Source organism: Tetrao urogallus (genome assembly GCF_951394365.1).
Source record: "Tetrao urogallus genome assembly, chromosome: 3".
Classification (NCBI taxonomy): domain Eukaryota; kingdom Metazoa; phylum Chordata; class Aves; order Galliformes; family Phasianidae; genus Tetrao; species Tetrao urogallus.
Window position 1 is genome coordinate 45,140,115 of NC_136815.1, and position 19,223 is coordinate 45,159,337.

Below are 19,223 nucleotides of genomic sequence, written 5' to 3' on the forward strand. Positions count from 1 at the left end.
CCATTTATATTATTATTTTTAACATTAATGTACATTTCTGTATAAAAATTCTGTTCATCAATCCAAAGAGACTATTTTTATAAATTTCTTTACATCGGCGGATCGTATTTGCTCTCAAGTTTAGCATGAAGGCAAATTCCTGAAATTAAGACACTGGAATTCCACACAACTATACGCTGTTGTGGGTGAGAGCAGAATTTGACCCAGCAGGGTATATACAATTGCTTTTTCTGCATATGTTTCCAAAGACACGATGGATTACCCTGGAAATCAATGACATTTAATAGGGAGTTTATCAAAGCCGATACTTCAAATTTGCTTTGGCACAATCCACATCCAAAGGATTCATTTTCTTACCAACTACTCTGTGACACAGCAAGCAGCAAAAGGGGAACCCACAAGATATGAATTCACACAGTACTTCAGCAGACCCAACCTGATGAATGTACAAGCAAAGTTACGTGGCCGGGCACCCACGCAAACTCACAGCCCCGTGAACCTCTGAAATTCTCTTGGTGGAGACAGGCTTGCCATTGATGCTAATATTCTGAAGACAGCCAAAAAATGGATCTTTGACGGGAAGCCAGTGTGAGTCCAAGTTTGCTAAAATGAGATAGAAGGATAAAGTCAATAAAACAAGAAGGATTTTAAAGATGAACTAATGTGAAGCTCTCAAAAGAGGGAGAATGATATAAAACTGAATGCACGAACAGAACTTTCATTTCAGAACGGAATAAAAGCCAGTAGATACATTAAAAGCAAAGCAGCAATAATTTACCTGGAATTTTGCCGAAGTAGAGAGCCTGATGCACATATTCAGGAGAGAAAGGTGGATGTCCAATGGTGTAGTTACTCTCCGTGCCTACTTCTAGCTGCACAGTGTTCACCTTCTGAGAGACTGCAAAAAAAAAAGTAAATGAGAGCTCTTTCTCAACTCTATTGAAGAACCAACCAGCTAGGACACTATTTTAAACCGGCGTGAAAAAATTTAACTTGTAGGAAAAACAGATTTCATTTCAATTCAAAGTCAGATTGACACATTTAGGTACTCTGGGGCTAAATACAGCCAAAAAAAGCCCTCTTATGTAAAGCCTTGAATTAACACAAAACACTTACATTGTTCTTAAGAGCGCTATAAGAATAAGCACAGAAGAAATGATTAACTAAGATCTGTGGCTGCAACGCTCTGTGCCCCCCTTCTTTCCAAGCTGCAGAAGAACTGGTGTGATACAACGTACCTGTGATTGTATGCCACTGTCCATTAGTCAGAGATTGCTGAGGTGTGACTGATGTCTGGAATTCTCCTGCTCTACCATTTCCAGCAGCAATGACCTGTAAAACAGTTTTGGGTTAAGTTACTGCAAAGAAAGGAACAGAAAAATGCAGTAGTTGAAGTAATTTATTGAACTTGTGGAGGGCTAGGTTTCACCTAGTTTAAGAGTCAGTCATTGTATACGTATTCCAGAAATTTTGCTAGCAGATTCTCAGGAACAAATATTCTACAAGTTTTAAAAGCAAAAATACATCTTACAAAATGGTTTTAATGGTTTTGAAATAATCTCTCTGCATCAAAGTCTTTTCTTCTACACCTACTTTTCAATTCCTAAAGCAGTCACCTACACACTTCACATCTCCAGATAGAATCACTGCAATATATTTCCCTGGACCTTCACATTAATTCACTCAGGAAGCTTGCAGCCTGATTACTTACTATGACATCTCCAACAAGAATCTCCTTGTGTTTTCTCACATCTTTCTCTTTATTCCCTGTAAGCAGGCTATTTGTCATCGACATCTTCCTCTCTTTTGGTAATGGCCAAGTAGCTGATATGCTGAAATCCATTTTCTACCAGGTTCCTCTGATGGTGTTCCATTGACCTGTTTTTACTTCCTATTGCATCCTGTCCATGCTAACAGCCAGCACGAATCTAAGTTACTGCTGAAAAAAGTGTCTGATCTCACCCACAAGTGCTTCACAACTGTTGGTGCCCCTGCTTCTATGTGCATTTGTGTTCTGTTGAGCAGAGACATCTTTTTATTTGAGGTCCCTACAGAACCAAGCACAATGGTTTTCTGGTCCAAAATTCAGATTCTGAGGCCATCACATTACAAAAAAAAAAAAAAAAAAGCCAAAATAAAACAAAACAAAAAAATCAACATTACGACATACCTGTCAACTAGAGAAGTAGCTTGCAAGCAAATCTGGGAGACATTGGTTGTTTTTGCATAGCGTATGATCCCACTAGATTATATAGTATCAAGAAAAGCCTAAGAAAATGAAGACTGTGCCCTCCTGCTGACATGTGAAGAAAACATGTGTGAGCTAGCATGCACACAATGGAATCTGGTAGTGTAGGCATAGAGACAGGTTAAATGCTTAATTTTCTATGCTGTGATTTGAAACCACTCTAAGGAAGTTGTTCAGTGTTAAACCTGGAGACAAACGTAATACATAAGCCCAGAGTTCAAGGTCAGAACTCCTCCCTGCTGAATGAGAGTAATACAGCTGTAATGGAATCGCAGCTTGTTCTTACCTTTCCTTCTTTCATGTAAATAGTCAAGTAATTGCCTGGCTTGATTCCAGAATGGAGGAGTACACCTGTTGAACTCCTTGGACGAATGGCAAATACAATCCTAAAATCTAAGCCCATTTGCAAATTACCTGTGGAGAGTCAAAGAGTGGGTAGAAGAAAAACTGGAAATCGTCATAAAAATACATACAGAAAACATCCTTCTACACTCATACATACACATTTAAGGCATAATTCCATATATCATAATCTCTACATAGCTTACCAACAGCAATGTATCCTCCTTCCTTAAAGAAATGAATCCCCATCTCCATGGGAGCATCCAGGCAAGGAAGCACATCCTTTTTTTGCTGAGGTGCATTCATGACTTTTCCATTCATCTTAAAATTTCTCAGGCAACCCTTGAAACTCTTCATTGGTATATTCTGAAACCATATTTCAAAACGTGAATACCAAAGCATGATGGCCATCTTTTTAGTAAGACTACCCATTAGATCTTTTGTATTGTTGGACTACAGACAGCCATCTGTCATAAAGGGTACCTAAACCCCATCTCTGATGTGAAAAGACACCTGGCAATAAAAAGTGCTTTAAGCATTACAGTAAGAGCTAAATTTGAGTTGATGTAACTCCTGCTTGCAGCACAGATATTTCCTAATGATGTTTCAACACAACGGGAGTTGTCAGATCTCAAGTACAACATTTCCTAAGAGGCTGTTTATTTTAACTTGTCTTAATTGTCTAATTTTTAAAGTAAAAGGAACAACACACATTTCACACTAATATTAAGGTGCTCAGTCAGTGCTTGGAAATGTATACTAAAGCTTTTCAACATGGAAATCCTTCATATTAACACTTGCATGTAATCAGTACAGCTTGGGGAGTGTGTAGAGGTGCCTGCATCAGCTCTTTACCTGTCTTTTCAGCAATGGTGGCCCTCCCAGGTAGACTGGTGACTTAATTTCAGTGGTGGAACCTCTTGCTAATCTTCCTAATCTTCCATGCTGAGCCCTCAGACCATCAACAACCAGGAGGACATTCTTCCCATCTCTGCCACATACCACCTTTTAAGGGTGCAACAAATAATAGAATAAGAAACCCCAATGCCAGTGAAAGCCATTAGAGCTAGTGTACCAAACAGGAACTGAAAAACTGTGCTTTTAAAAAGTGAATCATATACAGTATAAATAGAGAGAATATTTTCAGGATAGTCTGAAACTAGCAAAAGTAGAAATGGAAGAGGATAAATAAGATATTTCAATTGAATATCAAGATGATTTAAAAACCAGGAGCATCTTGCAAGTCAACCATTCAGACTGTCAGAGATTCAGATTCTGGTCATCTTGCTGGGGCTTGCAAATGGAGTCACTTCACACTCACTCTGTGTGTGACTGAAATCAGAATTCTGCCTGACCCAAACACCTCACTGTATTCTGCATCTTAGTGATCTGTATGGGAGACGTTGAAATATTTGAACTGAAAATAATGCGGTGACCATCAGTCTCTGCAAGTTCTCTCCTAACAGAGACCTGTCAGTCACATGAGCTTTGAGGCAAATGAACTAACTTCAGGTCACCACAAGGAACACTTTCACTTTTTTCTTCCCTGCCTCTGCCTAATAACTTAGAAATTCAGACTGTGCCTACCATGACTGCTAGTCATAGATTAACGTGGTTTCTGTGTCATACTACTTACAGTATGCCATTGTCCATCATTGTATTTAACACTAGTTTTGATTTTGATTCGTCTTCTTCCAGAACCAAGCGAAAAGACAAAACGTCCTTTTGAAATGTGGAGAGCCGTGTAAGAGTTCTCAGACTTTCCCTCCATAAAAATGATTAATCCTCTTGATGATCGCGTTCGTATATCCACAGAAAAATGTAACCTGTAGTGGAAAGTAAGCATACTCAAACATATGTCTATTTTGTCAGGTGTTGTATTCTCCCTGTTCATCAGAAAAGCATCAGGGAAACTCGATTTGTGAATTGCAGAAGACATTTTGGGTGGAATCACAGTGTTCTGCATCGCCCACCTTCTGAACGTGAATTAAAGTTGACTTACTCAGGCTTAGAGCTCGGCATCAATATGCACCATAGCTGCCCACCATAACCAAGTCAATCTACATAGTTTGGGGAAGTATGGAAAAAGAAAATTTCCTGAACCTTTAGAATCACTATTCTGTTGTGCCAAAAGATGGAAACATGACTAAGAATCCTGGCTTTTAGCACTTACAGATTCAAGCAGCTTTGAAGATTCAAGTATTGGGAGGTGAAGAGATAACATATGTATTACCTGTCCATAGGTGCAGATGAAGAAAACGTGTAGGATATAAAACTGTTGGGGGTGTTTCCAAGGAGATACGCCTCACTGTTGACATTTAACTGAGTTAGTAAAGTGTAGTTTTGCTGGTCATGCTGTACATTAGAATATGTCAAACGATCAAAGTATTTTTCATCCTGGGAGGCAGAATAAAAACATTTACTATGGATGAGCATAAAATAATAAATTCGATCTACACAAGAATTTCCACCTGAGGCAGTCAGTGCCCTTCTCTAAATGACAGAGAAGCTGTTCTCATTCTTGAGCAAGTACAGACTTTGTGTGGAACTTCAACACAAAGAGAACCTGATTCAGAAGTGAGATGGAAGGCAAACAGTAATATTGGGCTCGATAAATCATGGCTGTGCAGACAGAGCCTCAGCATCAACATAGAGTGAAGATGACAGTAATAACAGGCATACCTTGAGCATCTTAAACCTGAGTGGATTTTTGAATTCTTTCAGCAGCATTGGTTCAAGGTTCTCATACTGGTGGCAAGCTCCAAGGGATACATCAGTCTTTGCAGTAAAATTCATGAGATTTTGAACTTCAGGGAGCTGACCTGTCCTAGAGTGAGGAAAGCGATACGTTCTGTGACACAGGTTACCTTTTCTCTAATGTAATCAACTACATACTGTAAAACTGTGTTCTGTACAAAATGGAATTCCCAGTGACCTGATGTTAAAACACTAATTTTCATCTTTTGATGAAAAATTCACATTCAACACTGCAAAAAAATATTCACGTTTGTCCTACTTCTGCCCATTTCCTTTCAGGCTTAAAAACAAAACAAAAAAATAATCCAAATTATGATGCTTCCTTCTCATCTCTTCTAAACACAGTCTTTTGTACTAAAAGATATCTACTTAAACAGAAATGAACGTTAATAAAAGCAGTCTTGATTTCTGGATCAGACAATGAAATTTTACTCGTTAGTATGTGCATAGCCAGGCAGATCAAGGAAAAAAAAAAGGAAACAGTAATTTACCCTCCTGTGCAAATTAGACATTGTAATGAGAGCTGTCAAAGCATAAGGCCCATCACAACTTAATAAGCAGTTCTGGTATTAAAGCCAAAATATCAGAAAGACTGTCGACACCAATTTCCTTTGTGGATAAAGAATATTATTAAATAATACTATCATTTTATAAGTCACATGGATCATCTTTGATGATTAAATTACAAAACACTTTACAATTGAGAAAATGCAGTGAAACTCCTTGCCCGTCATTTTCTGTGAGAAGAGTGGTAGAGCTGGGAGCAGAACCTGAACTTGTTTCAGACAAAAATTCCATTACATCTGAACAACAGATTTAATTACAAGTTGATACTGTCTGGATTAGAAAATACTCTGGGGCAGCAGAGTTAAACATTCATGAAGATTTCATACATGTAGAAGAAAAGCAATTTAGAAAGAAAGCATCTTTAAAAAGGTGATTTAAAAAGGAACACAAGACAAAAAAAGTATGGAACTGAAAGACTACCAAGCCAAATACCTTTCTATAAAAACATTTGAGATGCAACCTTCAAAATCATCTCCACCAAATCTGATAGGCTGAGTGAACGTCTGTGACCTCAGAAAATCAAATGATTTTGAATCAAGATCATCATCAACCAGCAGTTTTACTCTGAAAAAAAGCAAAGAAAAATGAGCATGAAACCTAAAGAAAAACATCCATGGATTTGAATGAAATATATATTTTAAAAAGAAACATGTGACTGATGTGTTTTCTCATTGCATTGTAAATACACTAGAGCTTCATTTGTTTACTTTTGGGATTCTTTCCATAAAAACTTACACTGAATTTAACTTATGTGAAATTACTCTGCTTTTTGGTGGTAGATATTGAGCAAGGACTGTCTTCAGTCCTTCAGTCCTACAGTGAAATCCTGATCCAAATGAAATTCTTGAAAACTCTCACTGACAGCTACAGGATAAGATTTTGTTCTTTGTATCAAAATGGTTCTTTGTTCTTTGTATCAAAATTGCATTAGCAGCAGCAACTACAGATAATGTTGAAATTTATAATCATCCAAAGTTACAATTATTCAAAACTTTCCTCTGTAATGAGCACTTATTTCATTTTATGTGTGGCACAGAAATCAATGAGACTTAGGAGCTTTCCTGTAAATTGACTTTTCTGATAGCTATGAAATAGATCACAACTGAAAAAACAGACAATATTAGCTTCTTCTCTGGACCCATATTAGATGCACCTCTAACTTACAGTGACATATGTAAAGGCCATGGGGAAGTGGAAGAGCTTCCAAGCTCCAGTTTAACAAGTAGACAAAACTCAATAAATCAGACATGCATATCGATCAGCTTTGAATTCAGATCGTCAGCTGAAATATCACAGGGACTTATATGCACACCCACTGTCCAAAAATCTCCTTTTGCTTCATTATTTCAGCACGCTCTGCTCCTGTATACCCAAATTACAAGTCAGACAACATTTTAATCTTTCTCCAACTACAACATAAAACACTCAGATAAAGGACTGGACTCACATGTCAGCTTTTCTTGTTACTGTCACATAATGCATTGACCCATCTTCATACTCCTTCTTCACTTTCATTTCATTCTCTCCTATCTTTGCATTTACAAAGCCAGGGCTCAGGTAGATGGTAAGAATATTAGGCTAAAAAAGAATTGCACAAAATAATCCTTAAATGCAGATGCCTTTAGTTCTCGATTATATCATCATTAATAAAGTTCTCTGTGGTCTCTATTTTCTCAGACAAAAACTGCATTTCACAGTCATCTAGTACCAGATTTTACTCCCAGTTCTTTATGATGAATATAGTTCACATTTTAAAATCTCTCTTAAGTAACCAGTTATTTAAAATACTTGTTTGAATTGTTTTTATAATACCAGAGGACTCAGTTTTTCTTTTCTTAAATATCAAGTGTGTACTTCCATATCTTCTTTTTCAGCCAGCAAGAACGGCGTTTCAGCTTGAACCTTCCTGTGTTTTGACAGGTCATGGCCCAAATCAGCCTTTTCCTCTGCATATTTGATCACAGTATCATTTTTGCATGGGCAGAAGGCCAGTTTTACTCAGAATATTTCCAGCCAACTGTATTAGGCAACAGTCACCTTATTGGGATGGGGGTGCTGTGATACAGAATTCTCAAGGTTAAGGATCAGTTACTCATGAAATTAGCTTTGTATGAATGAAGAAATTGCCAGGATGAATTTCTCCATCCTATGACATGCAAGATGACAGCATCTAGAGATGTTTATACTAGCTATTTCTTGCCTTAAAATATGGGAATCTATGTAAAACTTAGTAGTGATGACAAACTGACATGGTCACAGACAAACATGACTGATCCAGAAATAAAAATGTACATATTCTAAGCTGAACTCGTTTCATACCCATAGATTGTAACTTAAGAGTGTTCCAGTCGATGTCATTGTTCGAAAGCCAAAGCCAACTTGGAAATCTCTGGGAAATGGGAAACTCGCTGCACTCAGGCTCAGTGTGCCCTTCTTGGAAAAAGCTGCAGATCTGACAAGCTGAAAGAGAACAATTTCAGTGTTTTTCCTTCCAATATGAAGAATTGGCAACGGAGGACAACAAAAGCACTACTCAACATAACTGCAAGCAGCTCCCACCTGAACTACGCGCAAGGCAAACTGCAAGCACAAAATTCCAGTATAGAACAGACAGACTGAATGCATTCCAGTATCATTAGCTCTGATGTGCAAAGCTCTACAGGGAGATGAGGGCAGCTGAGCATAACACATCGTTCATCTCTACTGTCTGCACTGACAGGGAAGCTTTTTTTTTTTTTTTTTTTTTTTTTTTTTTTTTAAAGTTTTCGCATTTGAGAATGCCAAAGTGAGCAGCTGGAGGAATGGTTTGTACACATTGAGCTATGTAGATGATCTAGTATCTGAGGCTATGCGAGTCATAGGACAGATCATACCTGGGCCTTTTTTTAACAAAATACTTGTTAATATACAGGAGTTATACAGACTCAGAAAGAGAAATAAGGCTAGATTTTCTGCACAGAGAAATAACCTGTATGGTGGTTGTTTAGATTCCACAGAGGGAATGAAAATGTCGGGACAGTGCCATTGGAGAAAGAAACCACGTAAGGAGCAATAGGTAGAAGCAGACACGTTGATTTTCATTTCTCCATGCAGCACTGGGTAAGACAACACTGAAAAAGCCACACTGTCTCATTTTAAAAGGAATGTAGCAAAACTCGTGGGTGTACAGGAGATTTCACAACACACGTAAGTGGAGCAATTGCTTTTTTTTATGTGAGATTGCAGTGGAAGCTTAGCTCTGTCAAGGAGAAAGATTGAGATGTGACTTAATTATAAAGCATAAGCACCTCAGCGAGAAGAAAGATCCTGAGTAGTATTAAGTGACTACATATTCTGGCCCAATCAGTAACAGCAACTGGAGGCCAACAAATGTAAATATGAATTCTTAGTAGTATACAGTATTAAGAGGATGGACTATGTACTGGAGCAAACTATCACAGCAGGAGTGCAGATTCCTTTCTCTTTGTATCTTCACACTACTGTTGGCTTCTTTCTTGGCCATCACATGATAACCAAGGGCAGTTTTTGATTTGAACAAGACAATGCCCAGGTTTTACAGACAAACCAGAATCTATGAACTTTACCAAACATTTTAAAAGAATGCTTTTATTTACCTTCCAGTCATCTGAACATTTCTTGCTGACACCAACAGTCTCATCAAAAACAACAGATGCAGTTTTTGGGTTTTTCACATTCTTCATACAGCCTCGGAACGGAGGTACGGTTATATCAAAGCTGGTTTCAGGGAGTGGGAGGAGAAAGAGTTCAGTAGACTGCTATTTCAAAACAGATACCAGTATAACAACCGGTAAATGCTGGCAATATAAGAAGTAGAAAAATAAAACGAGCAATCTGTATTGCACAAACATACTTCATACTGATCAAACCTGCTCCACAGGGCACACTCAAACTCACCATTAGCCAAAAATCACAGATTATGATTGTGATACATAATACAGAGCACGAAAGAACTTGCCTAAGGAAAGAGTTTAGATGGACTTACCACACGAAGTGCTACAGTCTTTTTATAGCTACTCACCGTTTCCTTAGAGAAGATGGAATGCCACCGAGATAATATTTAGTGAAATCAAAGACTTTAACGTTGGCTGTAATATCAGAGCTGACATAAACAATATTCTTATTTCGGGCAATCAATATTCTAATCTGAAATACGTGAACAATGAGAATTACTTCACTTACTAGGAACAAAATTATTAAGCATATTACATTAGAAGAGCAAGATATAGCAGATTACATTTAAAGAGTAGGACACATTATTTTTTTTTTCCTCCTCTTGTTTACTAATGCTCTGAACCAGAATAGCAGCACTAGTTCAAAGGTACTTGGCAAAATTTAGGAACTTAGTCAAAGCAAACATCTACACAAAATGCTTGACTATTCAAATAAGAGGTGAAGTTTATTGTACTTAGATGAGGTGAATTTTTAGGACAAAGTTCCTAAACGTTCAAACATCGCCTTCCACTTGCAGTTGAAGATTCAGGAGCTGCTGCCTCCTGCAAAGGCTGAATCAGTCAGCTGACTGGAGGCAACTTAGCCCAGAGCAGCATAAAGACTTCTTCCAGCAGTCACTGCAGCCTACACTACTTAGTTGGAAATGTAAGAAGGGGAAGAGGGAGAACTAATCAAAATAGCAATCAGAGATTTTAACAATGTCTTTAGGATTTCATGTTAGTAGCTGTACAAAACAGCCAAACTGAAGCTAAATAAGTCAGCAACAACACAAAGACTTTGAAAAAGTAACCTCTGTTACTGTTAAGTAACCTCTGAAGAAATACACCTTTATATGGTAAAAAGCATGAACTTAAGTTTTAAAATAATGTTGGTATGTACAGTGATCACAGATCTCTTCACATAAAACAATGTTCTGTCACAAAGGGCTTGATCCTTTGGAAACTGCTTTATTAAAACTAAATTTACTCACAGATAAACATAACAGCAAATAGTGAAGGCTTGCATCCAAACTAATCCTCAACACAAAAACTTCACAACAAATCTTTACAACAGAAGGTTTAGCTTCAAGAAAATTTATATTCCCACAAACAGCAATCAATCAGTTGTTTAAAATGACTTACTTGTTTATATGTCCCATCATTTAAAGTCACATTGTTTTCTATTTCTTTTGGAAGCTCAGAGTCAATTTTGTATCTAAAAACCGGATGGCCATTTTTAATAAGCACACTGATGTACTGATCCTGCAGCAAGAAAAAGCACAAACTGCTCAACATTTCATATTTATGTCAGTGTCACATGAATTATTGTAACGAAGCTATCTAGCTGATTCAATCTTATTCTGGTTAAAAGCATAAAAGCAAGAACAGTAAAACTTAGAAGACTAATTTCGAATGCTTAAAAAAATCTTAGAAACAGATCTAGTATCAGCTCGAGATGTAGCTGTCAAATCTCCAGAGGACTTTTTCTCATTTCAGAATGTTTACTGATTTTCTTTTTACTTCAACAGAGTGGAGATATTACTAAATGATATCACAGTGATAGTTATCATTCCTATAATACTATTACATAAACAGAATTGCTATTGTTCTTCAGCAATTTTCACAGGTATAAGTGACCGTGGTGTCACCATGTCACTTCCTACGTTCTCCCTTAGTTTAGACTTGGGAAAAAAAGCATTTGCACTTCTGGAGGATTTCAGTATTTTGAGACTGGTTTGATTCAAGTTGCACCCTCCCTCTGTCACACAAGTCCAAATCCTGTGCACTGCCTATCAGAAGAACTACTTAGAACAATTTTCAGTTAGCTTTGACAAAGTCAGTATTCAGCAGCAATTGAACACCCAGCAGAATCTACTCATCTGCCATTTGAACAAAGATAACAGTTTCAAGCAACTTTATGGAAGTTATTAGGGCTGCTCTGAAAGTAATGCCTCCTATTTTATGATGATGGCCCACAACATCAGAGGAAAGCAATGATCCTTCTGGATTTCCTAATACCCAGACATCAACTCTGACTGCTCCATTGCAAGGCTAACTAAGATGAAGGTTCACACCTCCAAAGTCACGCCAGAGAAGATGACAACCTTTCTCCTGCAACACGATAACACCAGGCCTCATACCAGTTTGAAGACTGTGGAGCACATTGCCAAGCTTGGCTGGATTGTCCTACCACACCCACCACATAGTCCCGATTTGGCACCTTCTGACTTTAACCTGTTCAGGCAGATGCAAAATGGACTGCATGGGCAACATTTTCCTAGCGACAATGCTGCCGTAGCAGTTGTAAAACAGCGGGTCACCTCCACTGGTCCAGATTTTTATGAGCACAGCACGCAGATTCTTGTTCATTGCTGGCATCAGTGCATGTTAAAAAATAGTGTTTCATAGCTGAGAATTTTCTCTACTAAATAGTGTTATTGTGCTCTTCGTAGCTGTTGTAGTTTCCATGGAAGCTTTACTATCAGATCAACCTACATGTAAGTAAATCTAATGTGTTCTCATGCCAATGAACTTTTTAAAAAACTTCCTAGACCTCTAAACAACGCATTCATTACCTCATTTGCTGCAAAAAACACTATGCCTTCATCTGCAGTAGTCTGAATTGTCTGCTCGTAGCGTATTGGTACATTTGCATTTGTTTCTTTAGATGAGACGCTGGCATAACCCGTGCCTTCAAAATAGCTTTGGTCAGACTCTTCTTTGTACCTGTAATAATTCAGTGTCACAGGCGTGAATATACAAGAGTAAAATCTACTACCACATGGATTTACTGTCATTAACATTTTTAAAAAACTGAATTTAAAGCATTTAGTGCAGAGCCACTAACAGGGACAGCTGTTAATCCAAGCAAAGAAAAAAACCTTTCCACTGGCTTCTATTAATTTTACATATGATCTTTAGAGAGGAAAAACCTGATTTTAAAATAATTAGTGATTTATTTTATCATTCAAATTGTTAGCCAATGGACTGAGATTGCTGTACATGTGAATAACACCAACTCTGATGATTTCCTCTATGATACGTATTAATGACCAAGACGTAGAAAAAAAAAAAGTCATTCATGTAACTGCAGTGCTTATGCTTCTGGATATTAAAAGACACAAAAATCTGATAAAGTCACAGAACCATCAATCTCTCTACCTCAGTATCGTACCTTCTGCAGGGTTGCACTTCAGTGGTATTGAGATTAAATGTCCTCTTGAAGTTGTAAAGGCTGATAACATTCTCATTTAAGTTGTCCAATTCAATGCAGCCTTCATAATGAGGATAGTCTAGCTTACGTGGAGGCTGAAAAACAGTGTTATTAAAAAACATGCTGTCAACATCAGCTGACAAAATTTTACATTGAAATGTGACTGCTAGGACCTATTGCAAGTATTACTAAGACACAGAATGTGTCATTCTAATTTGAAGAAATTATTGTATTATTGTATCTCTGGACATAATAACCAAACCATCTGATAACACCCCAGGAGCACTGCAGCACAATTTAAAGCAGAATCGTATGAGTGGACTGTGGAGAGTGCTCAGCAGGCTGGCAGGTTTCGTGGTGTCCTTGGAAGAATAAAACCCATCATATTCCCTTCTTTGAGTTCCAGCAAACTACAAGCCAGGCAGCTTCTGTAAGAAGTAGCATTTCTTTGCACTCACCCTATTCCTGCTGGCATGATCAAACTTTTATAGTCTTTGAAAGACTGCTAATTCCAACCTTTACTTGTAAGAGTAACAGAATGATTAACACGGAAATCTCTTTTAAAGACTGAATGACTCTGTACCCTAAAATCCGGTGGGTATCCTCCAACATAGAAGACAACAGTGCTTGGATCAAGATTTAGGAGAGTGTTTCCATCTCCACTGTTTGCAGTCAAAGGCTTTTCAAACACCGGAGAAGTTGATGTTGCTGCTTTGATGTAATTCAGCTTCACATACTGGTAAATTCTAAAACCAAAACAAACAGGCAAAATATCACATCACACTAATAAAAGACATTCCGAGCAAGTTTTGGAAAAGACTGTTGCGTGCTATGGATCTTATACCTTTCAAGCTTAACTTGATCCATAATGGCTTCCTCGGTGTCACTTTCCATCACAAGAGGTTCCGCAACAACTTCTACTTCACGATCTCCCAGGTTATAGACACAAGTGAGATGACCGTCTTTTACTGCCATACCAATATATCCTTTAGAAGCCTAAGAACAGCAAAGCAAATAATCATTAATTAATGACTAATGTTAATGAAGTTAGAATACAACATCCCTTCCTCAGGGACACCATCATACTGTGAATGAGTCACAAAGCAATTCACCCACCCAATGATGAGAATTTTATTAAGTTTACCAGTTTTTTTCTGGGAATAATAAATAGTCTGGAGAAAAAGAGACCAGCAGGTTAGTTCATTGCTCTCTACAAATTCCCAAGGAGGGGAAATGGACAAGAAGGTACCAATCTATGATTCTATGAGTCTTTTCTATGAGATTTCTATGAGTCTTTTTTTGCTGGTAAGCAATGATAGGATGTGTGGAAATGGCACAAAACTGTGCCAGGGAATATTCAGACTCAACAATAGGAAAAAAAAAGTATTTACTGTGAGGACGGACAAACACTGTAACGTGCTTTCTCACAAGGCTGTTGATGCCCCATGCCTGTTTGTGTTCAAGTGGTATTTGGATAATTTCCTTAATAATATGCTTTAACTTCTGGTTAGCCCTGAAGTGTTCAGGTAGTTGGACTCAATGATCCTTTTGGGCCCCTTCTGTTTTAACTATTTTATTCTATTCTAAATTGTAGTCAGATGTGTTGTGCTAATTTAACGAATGATGCATTGCACTGAGTATGATTATTCGGAGAGAATATTTGGAGAGTATGGTTATAAATTAATTGAAGAGACATGCATGGCTTTTTATGTTTGTAACATAAAAAGCTGTAAAAGTTAAGGTAGTTCTCAATTCTAAAACATCTTTCAGCTGAAGCCATAGCATTTACTAAAAATTTAGATGCAACATTCATGAAATAAAATAGGTGCTAGGAACAGCACTCAGTCAACACTCCGTTCCTATTAAGTTGACTTAGAGCCATGGAATCATAGAATGGAGAAGACCTCCAAGATCATCCACAGTCCAACCACCCACTTACCACCAATATTTTCTCACTAAACCATTTTCCTTAGTATCACATTTAACATTTCTTGAAAGCCTCCAGAGATGGTGTCTCAACCACCACCCTTGGCAGCCTGTTCCAGAGAAGAAATTTTTCCTAATGTCCAACCTGAACTTCATCTGGAACAACTTGAGGCCATTCCCTCTAGTTCTACCACTAGTTATGAGGGAGAAGAGGCCTACTCCTATCACATCACAACCTCCTTTCAGGCAGCTGTAGAGAGCAATAAGGTCTCCCTCCGAGCCTCCTGTTCTCCAGACTGAACAATTGCAGTTCTTCCAGCCACTCCTCATGAGACTTGTGCTCCAGACCCCTCACAGCTTTGTTGCCCTTCTCTGGATAGGGCATCCTTTTTATCAGGGGATAAAAAGGTGAGAGTCTATATAGCATAACTACTTTTATCAGCTTTCTGTATGTGAATGAGACTCACTAGAGAAACAATTGCAAACAAGAATTGAAAACACGTTGTTAGGAACCTCGTTGCAGGATATTTTTAAAATGATGGTTCCTGAGCAAGCATGAATGCATAAGCAACTCTGTATTATTCTGCATATTCAGAAGAGAAATTAAGAGCTGAAGGGGAACCGACCCTTTTATCGTAACCAGAAGAGAAATTCACAGTCGTGTGTGCTACAGTAAGAGCCAAAGAAGTGGGAGTAGGGTCACGTTGTTTGTGCTGACGGCTGCAAATGCTGATAGTTCTGACAAGACTGTATGATGATATTTATGACTGAGAAATAAATTCCAGGAAAATAAATAAACAGCAAAATAACAAAGAGATGAGCAGTCAATCACTCAGTAAGTTGGCTTGCCAGTGGAGGAATGAACTGTTCTTCACAAAATACTTATTCCACCACATGATGGCAATTATTAAAAAAAGAAGGCTATCAGTGGCTATGAACTTCAGTCAAAACAAATTTTCTCCCATCTGTTCCTTAAAGCATGTTGCCTGTTCTAAAAATCAAATTACATTTTTGAGTATACCTACATCTTTATTGCCCAGATACAAGACAAACTTATTTGATGCCCTCTGGGGGGCATCTAATCTTTTCTGAGGTCTTTGGAGAAAAAAAGTAAGTGAAGTATAGGCTTTCAAATCTTCAAGGTTGCTTGGAGGTCGAACCTCTACACCAGAGCTGCCATTGAACCTCATAGGAATAGCAACCTGTTAAGAAAAATAAAATTCAATACTTCAGAAGAATCTATTACTACGGCTTCTACTTATTTCTTTATTCAATCGCTAAGTAACCTACCTACTACCAGTCACTAAAGATTTAGACTCTGATCATAGCAAACAACATAACTAGAAAACAGAATGGATAATGCCATATTCTGTATTTTCAAGACTTAACACAGCACTTTTTTTTTTTTTTTTTTTTTTTTTACTCCAGTCACTAACCAGCCTTAACCTTACTTCTGTCAAATAATCGTTACTTTCACTACATGTAATGGACAGGATGTGCCTTGTGGCTCCAAAGAGCAAGCCTATTAATTATTTACATGTCTACATACATATCTCAGTGCTTCACTTTTCTGGACTTGACTATCTGTTGGAAATTGTAATGCACCTCTGATAATAACAAATACATATCCTATTACTGCTACTTACAGCACAGTCACAAATTCTTCTCATATACTGCATGTTATTTGTGTTTACCTCAGTAATGTTTCTGCTGTCATCTGAGGCCATGCCCTCCACTGATACTATAACTACCACAGTTGCTTAAATGGAGAAAGAGCGAGACGCCTATAGCTGATGCCTGAAATGTCAAGGCAGATGGAGATACAAAGGCACAAGGCTGCACGTTTTCTGAAAATGCCAGCGTTCCACTGGCCACAAATGGGTAGAGATCCCTGCCTCTAAGCCTGCAGAACTGACTCTGCCCCTTGCTGCCAAAGTTACCCTGTTGTAACTGGAAGAAAAATGGTTCTTGAATAAATAAGATCTGAAAATTGATCTGGAAAATTAGACTGTATGAGAAGGATGAAACTGGATGCTATTGCATCCAGCCATTCTTATGTATGAATTACACTTCTCATCAACATACTAAATTTAACTGCTTGGTTATGCTAATAAATTTATGTCTGATCCTTCACAAATGTTTTAACAAAATGATTTATAAAGAGGAACAAAAGCACTGCAGTGTCCAAAACACTAAGAACAAGCATGATTGCAGTGTTCAAGACAGACCTTATTTGCAGCATCTCTTGCCTGCTGAATCAGCTCTCTTATGCGGTTTACATTCTCGGAGATATTGCTCATTGGCATTAGTTGTTGGTTGATACTCTCAATCTTGCTGAACAGATCTGGAAGTTGGTTTGTCAGTTTTTTTACTGTAATGGGAAAAAAAATCCACATTAGTAAGGGTAGAATGGAGCAGGAAAACATATAGAATTATGGGGTATGAATACATAATTGAAAAGCAATAGGGTGATAACAGAACTGTTTTCATTAGGATAATGGAGATAATGATGAGGATAATGAACAGCAGAGAGGAATCAGGTCTATGTGCATCCCCCCAAGTAGCATGTCCTTCTGCACTGTTGGAGGGAGAATACCAGCATAAGTGAACTGTTGGTCTGACCTAGTAGGGCACATGTTACAGAATTCTTTGCTTCAAGGACACACTGCTGGCTCACATCCAACTTGCTGGATCCCCTGGTCCTTTTCTGCAGAGCTGATTTCTAGCTGGGGGGCTCCCAGCATGTCCTGGTGCCTGGGGTTCTTCCTCACCAGGTGCACGACTTTCCTCTTCCTTTTTCTGAACAGCATGAAAATCCTGTCAGCCCATTTCTCCAGCCTGTAGAACCACTGCCTCTGGATGGCAGCACAATTCCTCTGGCATTGTGGAGTAATGCTACTCCTCCCAGTTTTGCGTCATTGGTAAAATTATTGAGGGTACATTTTACCCCACCATTCAGGTCATTCATGTTAAGCAGCGTTGGAACCAGTATGGACCTCTAGGTACACCACTGATAACAGGCCTCCAAGTCTTCTGAAATGAGCCATGATATTACCTTTTAACACAGACTAATTCTCCTTCTGCAGTGCTTGCTCCTTCTGACTGGCAGTGGAGGAAGTTCACAATACTGGCTTAGATTAGACAGCCAACTTCTAGATGATTAGCAGAGACTAAGCAGACAGCAAGAATCCACAATAGAAAACAACACCAACCTGAATTGTTTGCTTCTGTCAATGCTTTGTTGAAGCCAGCACTCTGCGTGCTTCCATAAGTACCCTTCATTTTTTCCACATCTTCCTGAATTGGGAGCAGTTCATCCAGTACATTAGTTGTCACGTCCTTGGCACTTTTTACCATGTTCTTTGCACTGGTGATGATGCTGTCAATGTCATCTGAAAGGCACAAAAATGCATGTGTAGATTCTTACAGTAACTGGTGAAAGAGGCAAAAGAGAAGTGATGAGTAAGTAACTGACCTCTGTTTATCCCATTAAGATTATTTTGAAGAGTAACAAGATCAATCTGTAGCGTGTTCTTCTTTCCATCAGTGACTCCAAGTCTTTGCTTTATGTCTTCGAGGGTTGGACCAATAGCTGCAAAACAGTGAAGGTCCTTTATGAACATTATACAGAAATATCACCTCTCTGTTGGCTGAGTTGTGTGGCTTGAATGCACTGTAAAACATTTATGCAGGTCTAAGGATTTGCTGGGCCTGAGTGCTGCAAAGGAATATAGACAGCACAGTAAAGGTGAGAAATTCACTTTCTTGTCTTTTTATTTTAGAAATAACCATCATGATGTGTCCCGCAGTAATGGAACTATCCTCTTCTGATAAAATACATGCTACAGAGCTTTGTGGAACTGTGAAGATTTGTGATTCAATGAAGGTTTCTGATGTTGACCCATCACGCTGGAGGTATTTAAAAGATATGTAGATGTGGTACTTCGGGATGTGATTTTAAGGTAGAATTACCAGTGTCATGTTGATGGTTGGACCTGGTGATCTTAGAGGTCTTTTCCAACCTAAATGATTCTGTGAGTCTATGATAACATTTCTATTCTCACTTTATTCCTCAGTACCTTTCAATGTCCTTTCAGTATCCTGTGCTTGATTCAAGAGTGTACTGCTCTCAGCTTTCAACTTTGCAGCTTTTCCTGATAGGTCTTCTCTCTTCACAGTCTGGTCATAGAAGCATAGGATTGTAAGACTGCTTTAATCA

The 19,223-nt window shown here is 38.2% G+C and overlaps 1 protein-coding gene across 1 annotated transcript in view; it reads right to left on the bottom strand.

Annotated features, from left to right (window-relative positions):
• Window positions 1-457: 457 nt before the first annotated feature.
• LAMA3 (laminin subunit alpha 3) overlaps window positions 458-19,223 on the bottom strand; it is a gene marked incomplete at both ends in the record, with an annotated part of 112,001 nt that continues 93,235 nt past the window's right edge. Inside the window, 24 exons of the mRNA XM_079533015.1 lie at window positions 458-603; window positions 779-898; window positions 1,239-1,332; window positions 2,535-2,662; window positions 2,797-2,956; window positions 3,446-3,595; window positions 4,227-4,416; window positions 4,824-4,987; window positions 5,273-5,417; window positions 6,347-6,478; window positions 7,362-7,492; window positions 8,234-8,374; window positions 9,529-9,649; window positions 9,954-10,078; window positions 11,008-11,127; window positions 12,441-12,591; window positions 13,040-13,173; window positions 13,662-13,824; window positions 13,923-14,074; window positions 16,030-16,206; window positions 17,233-17,375; window positions 18,217-18,396; window positions 18,480-18,596; window positions 19,084-19,183. Of these exons, the coding sequence (XP_079389141.1) occupies window positions 458-603; window positions 779-898; window positions 1,239-1,332; window positions 2,535-2,662; window positions 2,797-2,956; window positions 3,446-3,595; window positions 4,227-4,416; window positions 4,824-4,987; window positions 5,273-5,417; window positions 6,347-6,478; window positions 7,362-7,492; window positions 8,234-8,374; window positions 9,529-9,649; window positions 9,954-10,078; window positions 11,008-11,127; window positions 12,441-12,591; window positions 13,040-13,173; window positions 13,662-13,824; window positions 13,923-14,074; window positions 16,030-16,206; window positions 17,233-17,375; window positions 18,217-18,396; window positions 18,480-18,596; window positions 19,084-19,183 (3,384 nt within the window). The remainder of the gene's footprint in view (window positions 604-778; window positions 899-1,238; window positions 1,333-2,534; window positions 2,663-2,796; window positions 2,957-3,445; window positions 3,596-4,226; window positions 4,417-4,823; window positions 4,988-5,272; window positions 5,418-6,346; window positions 6,479-7,361; window positions 7,493-8,233; window positions 8,375-9,528; window positions 9,650-9,953; window positions 10,079-11,007; window positions 11,128-12,440; window positions 12,592-13,039; window positions 13,174-13,661; window positions 13,825-13,922; window positions 14,075-16,029; window positions 16,207-17,232; window positions 17,376-18,216; window positions 18,397-18,479; window positions 18,597-19,083; window positions 19,184-19,223) is intronic.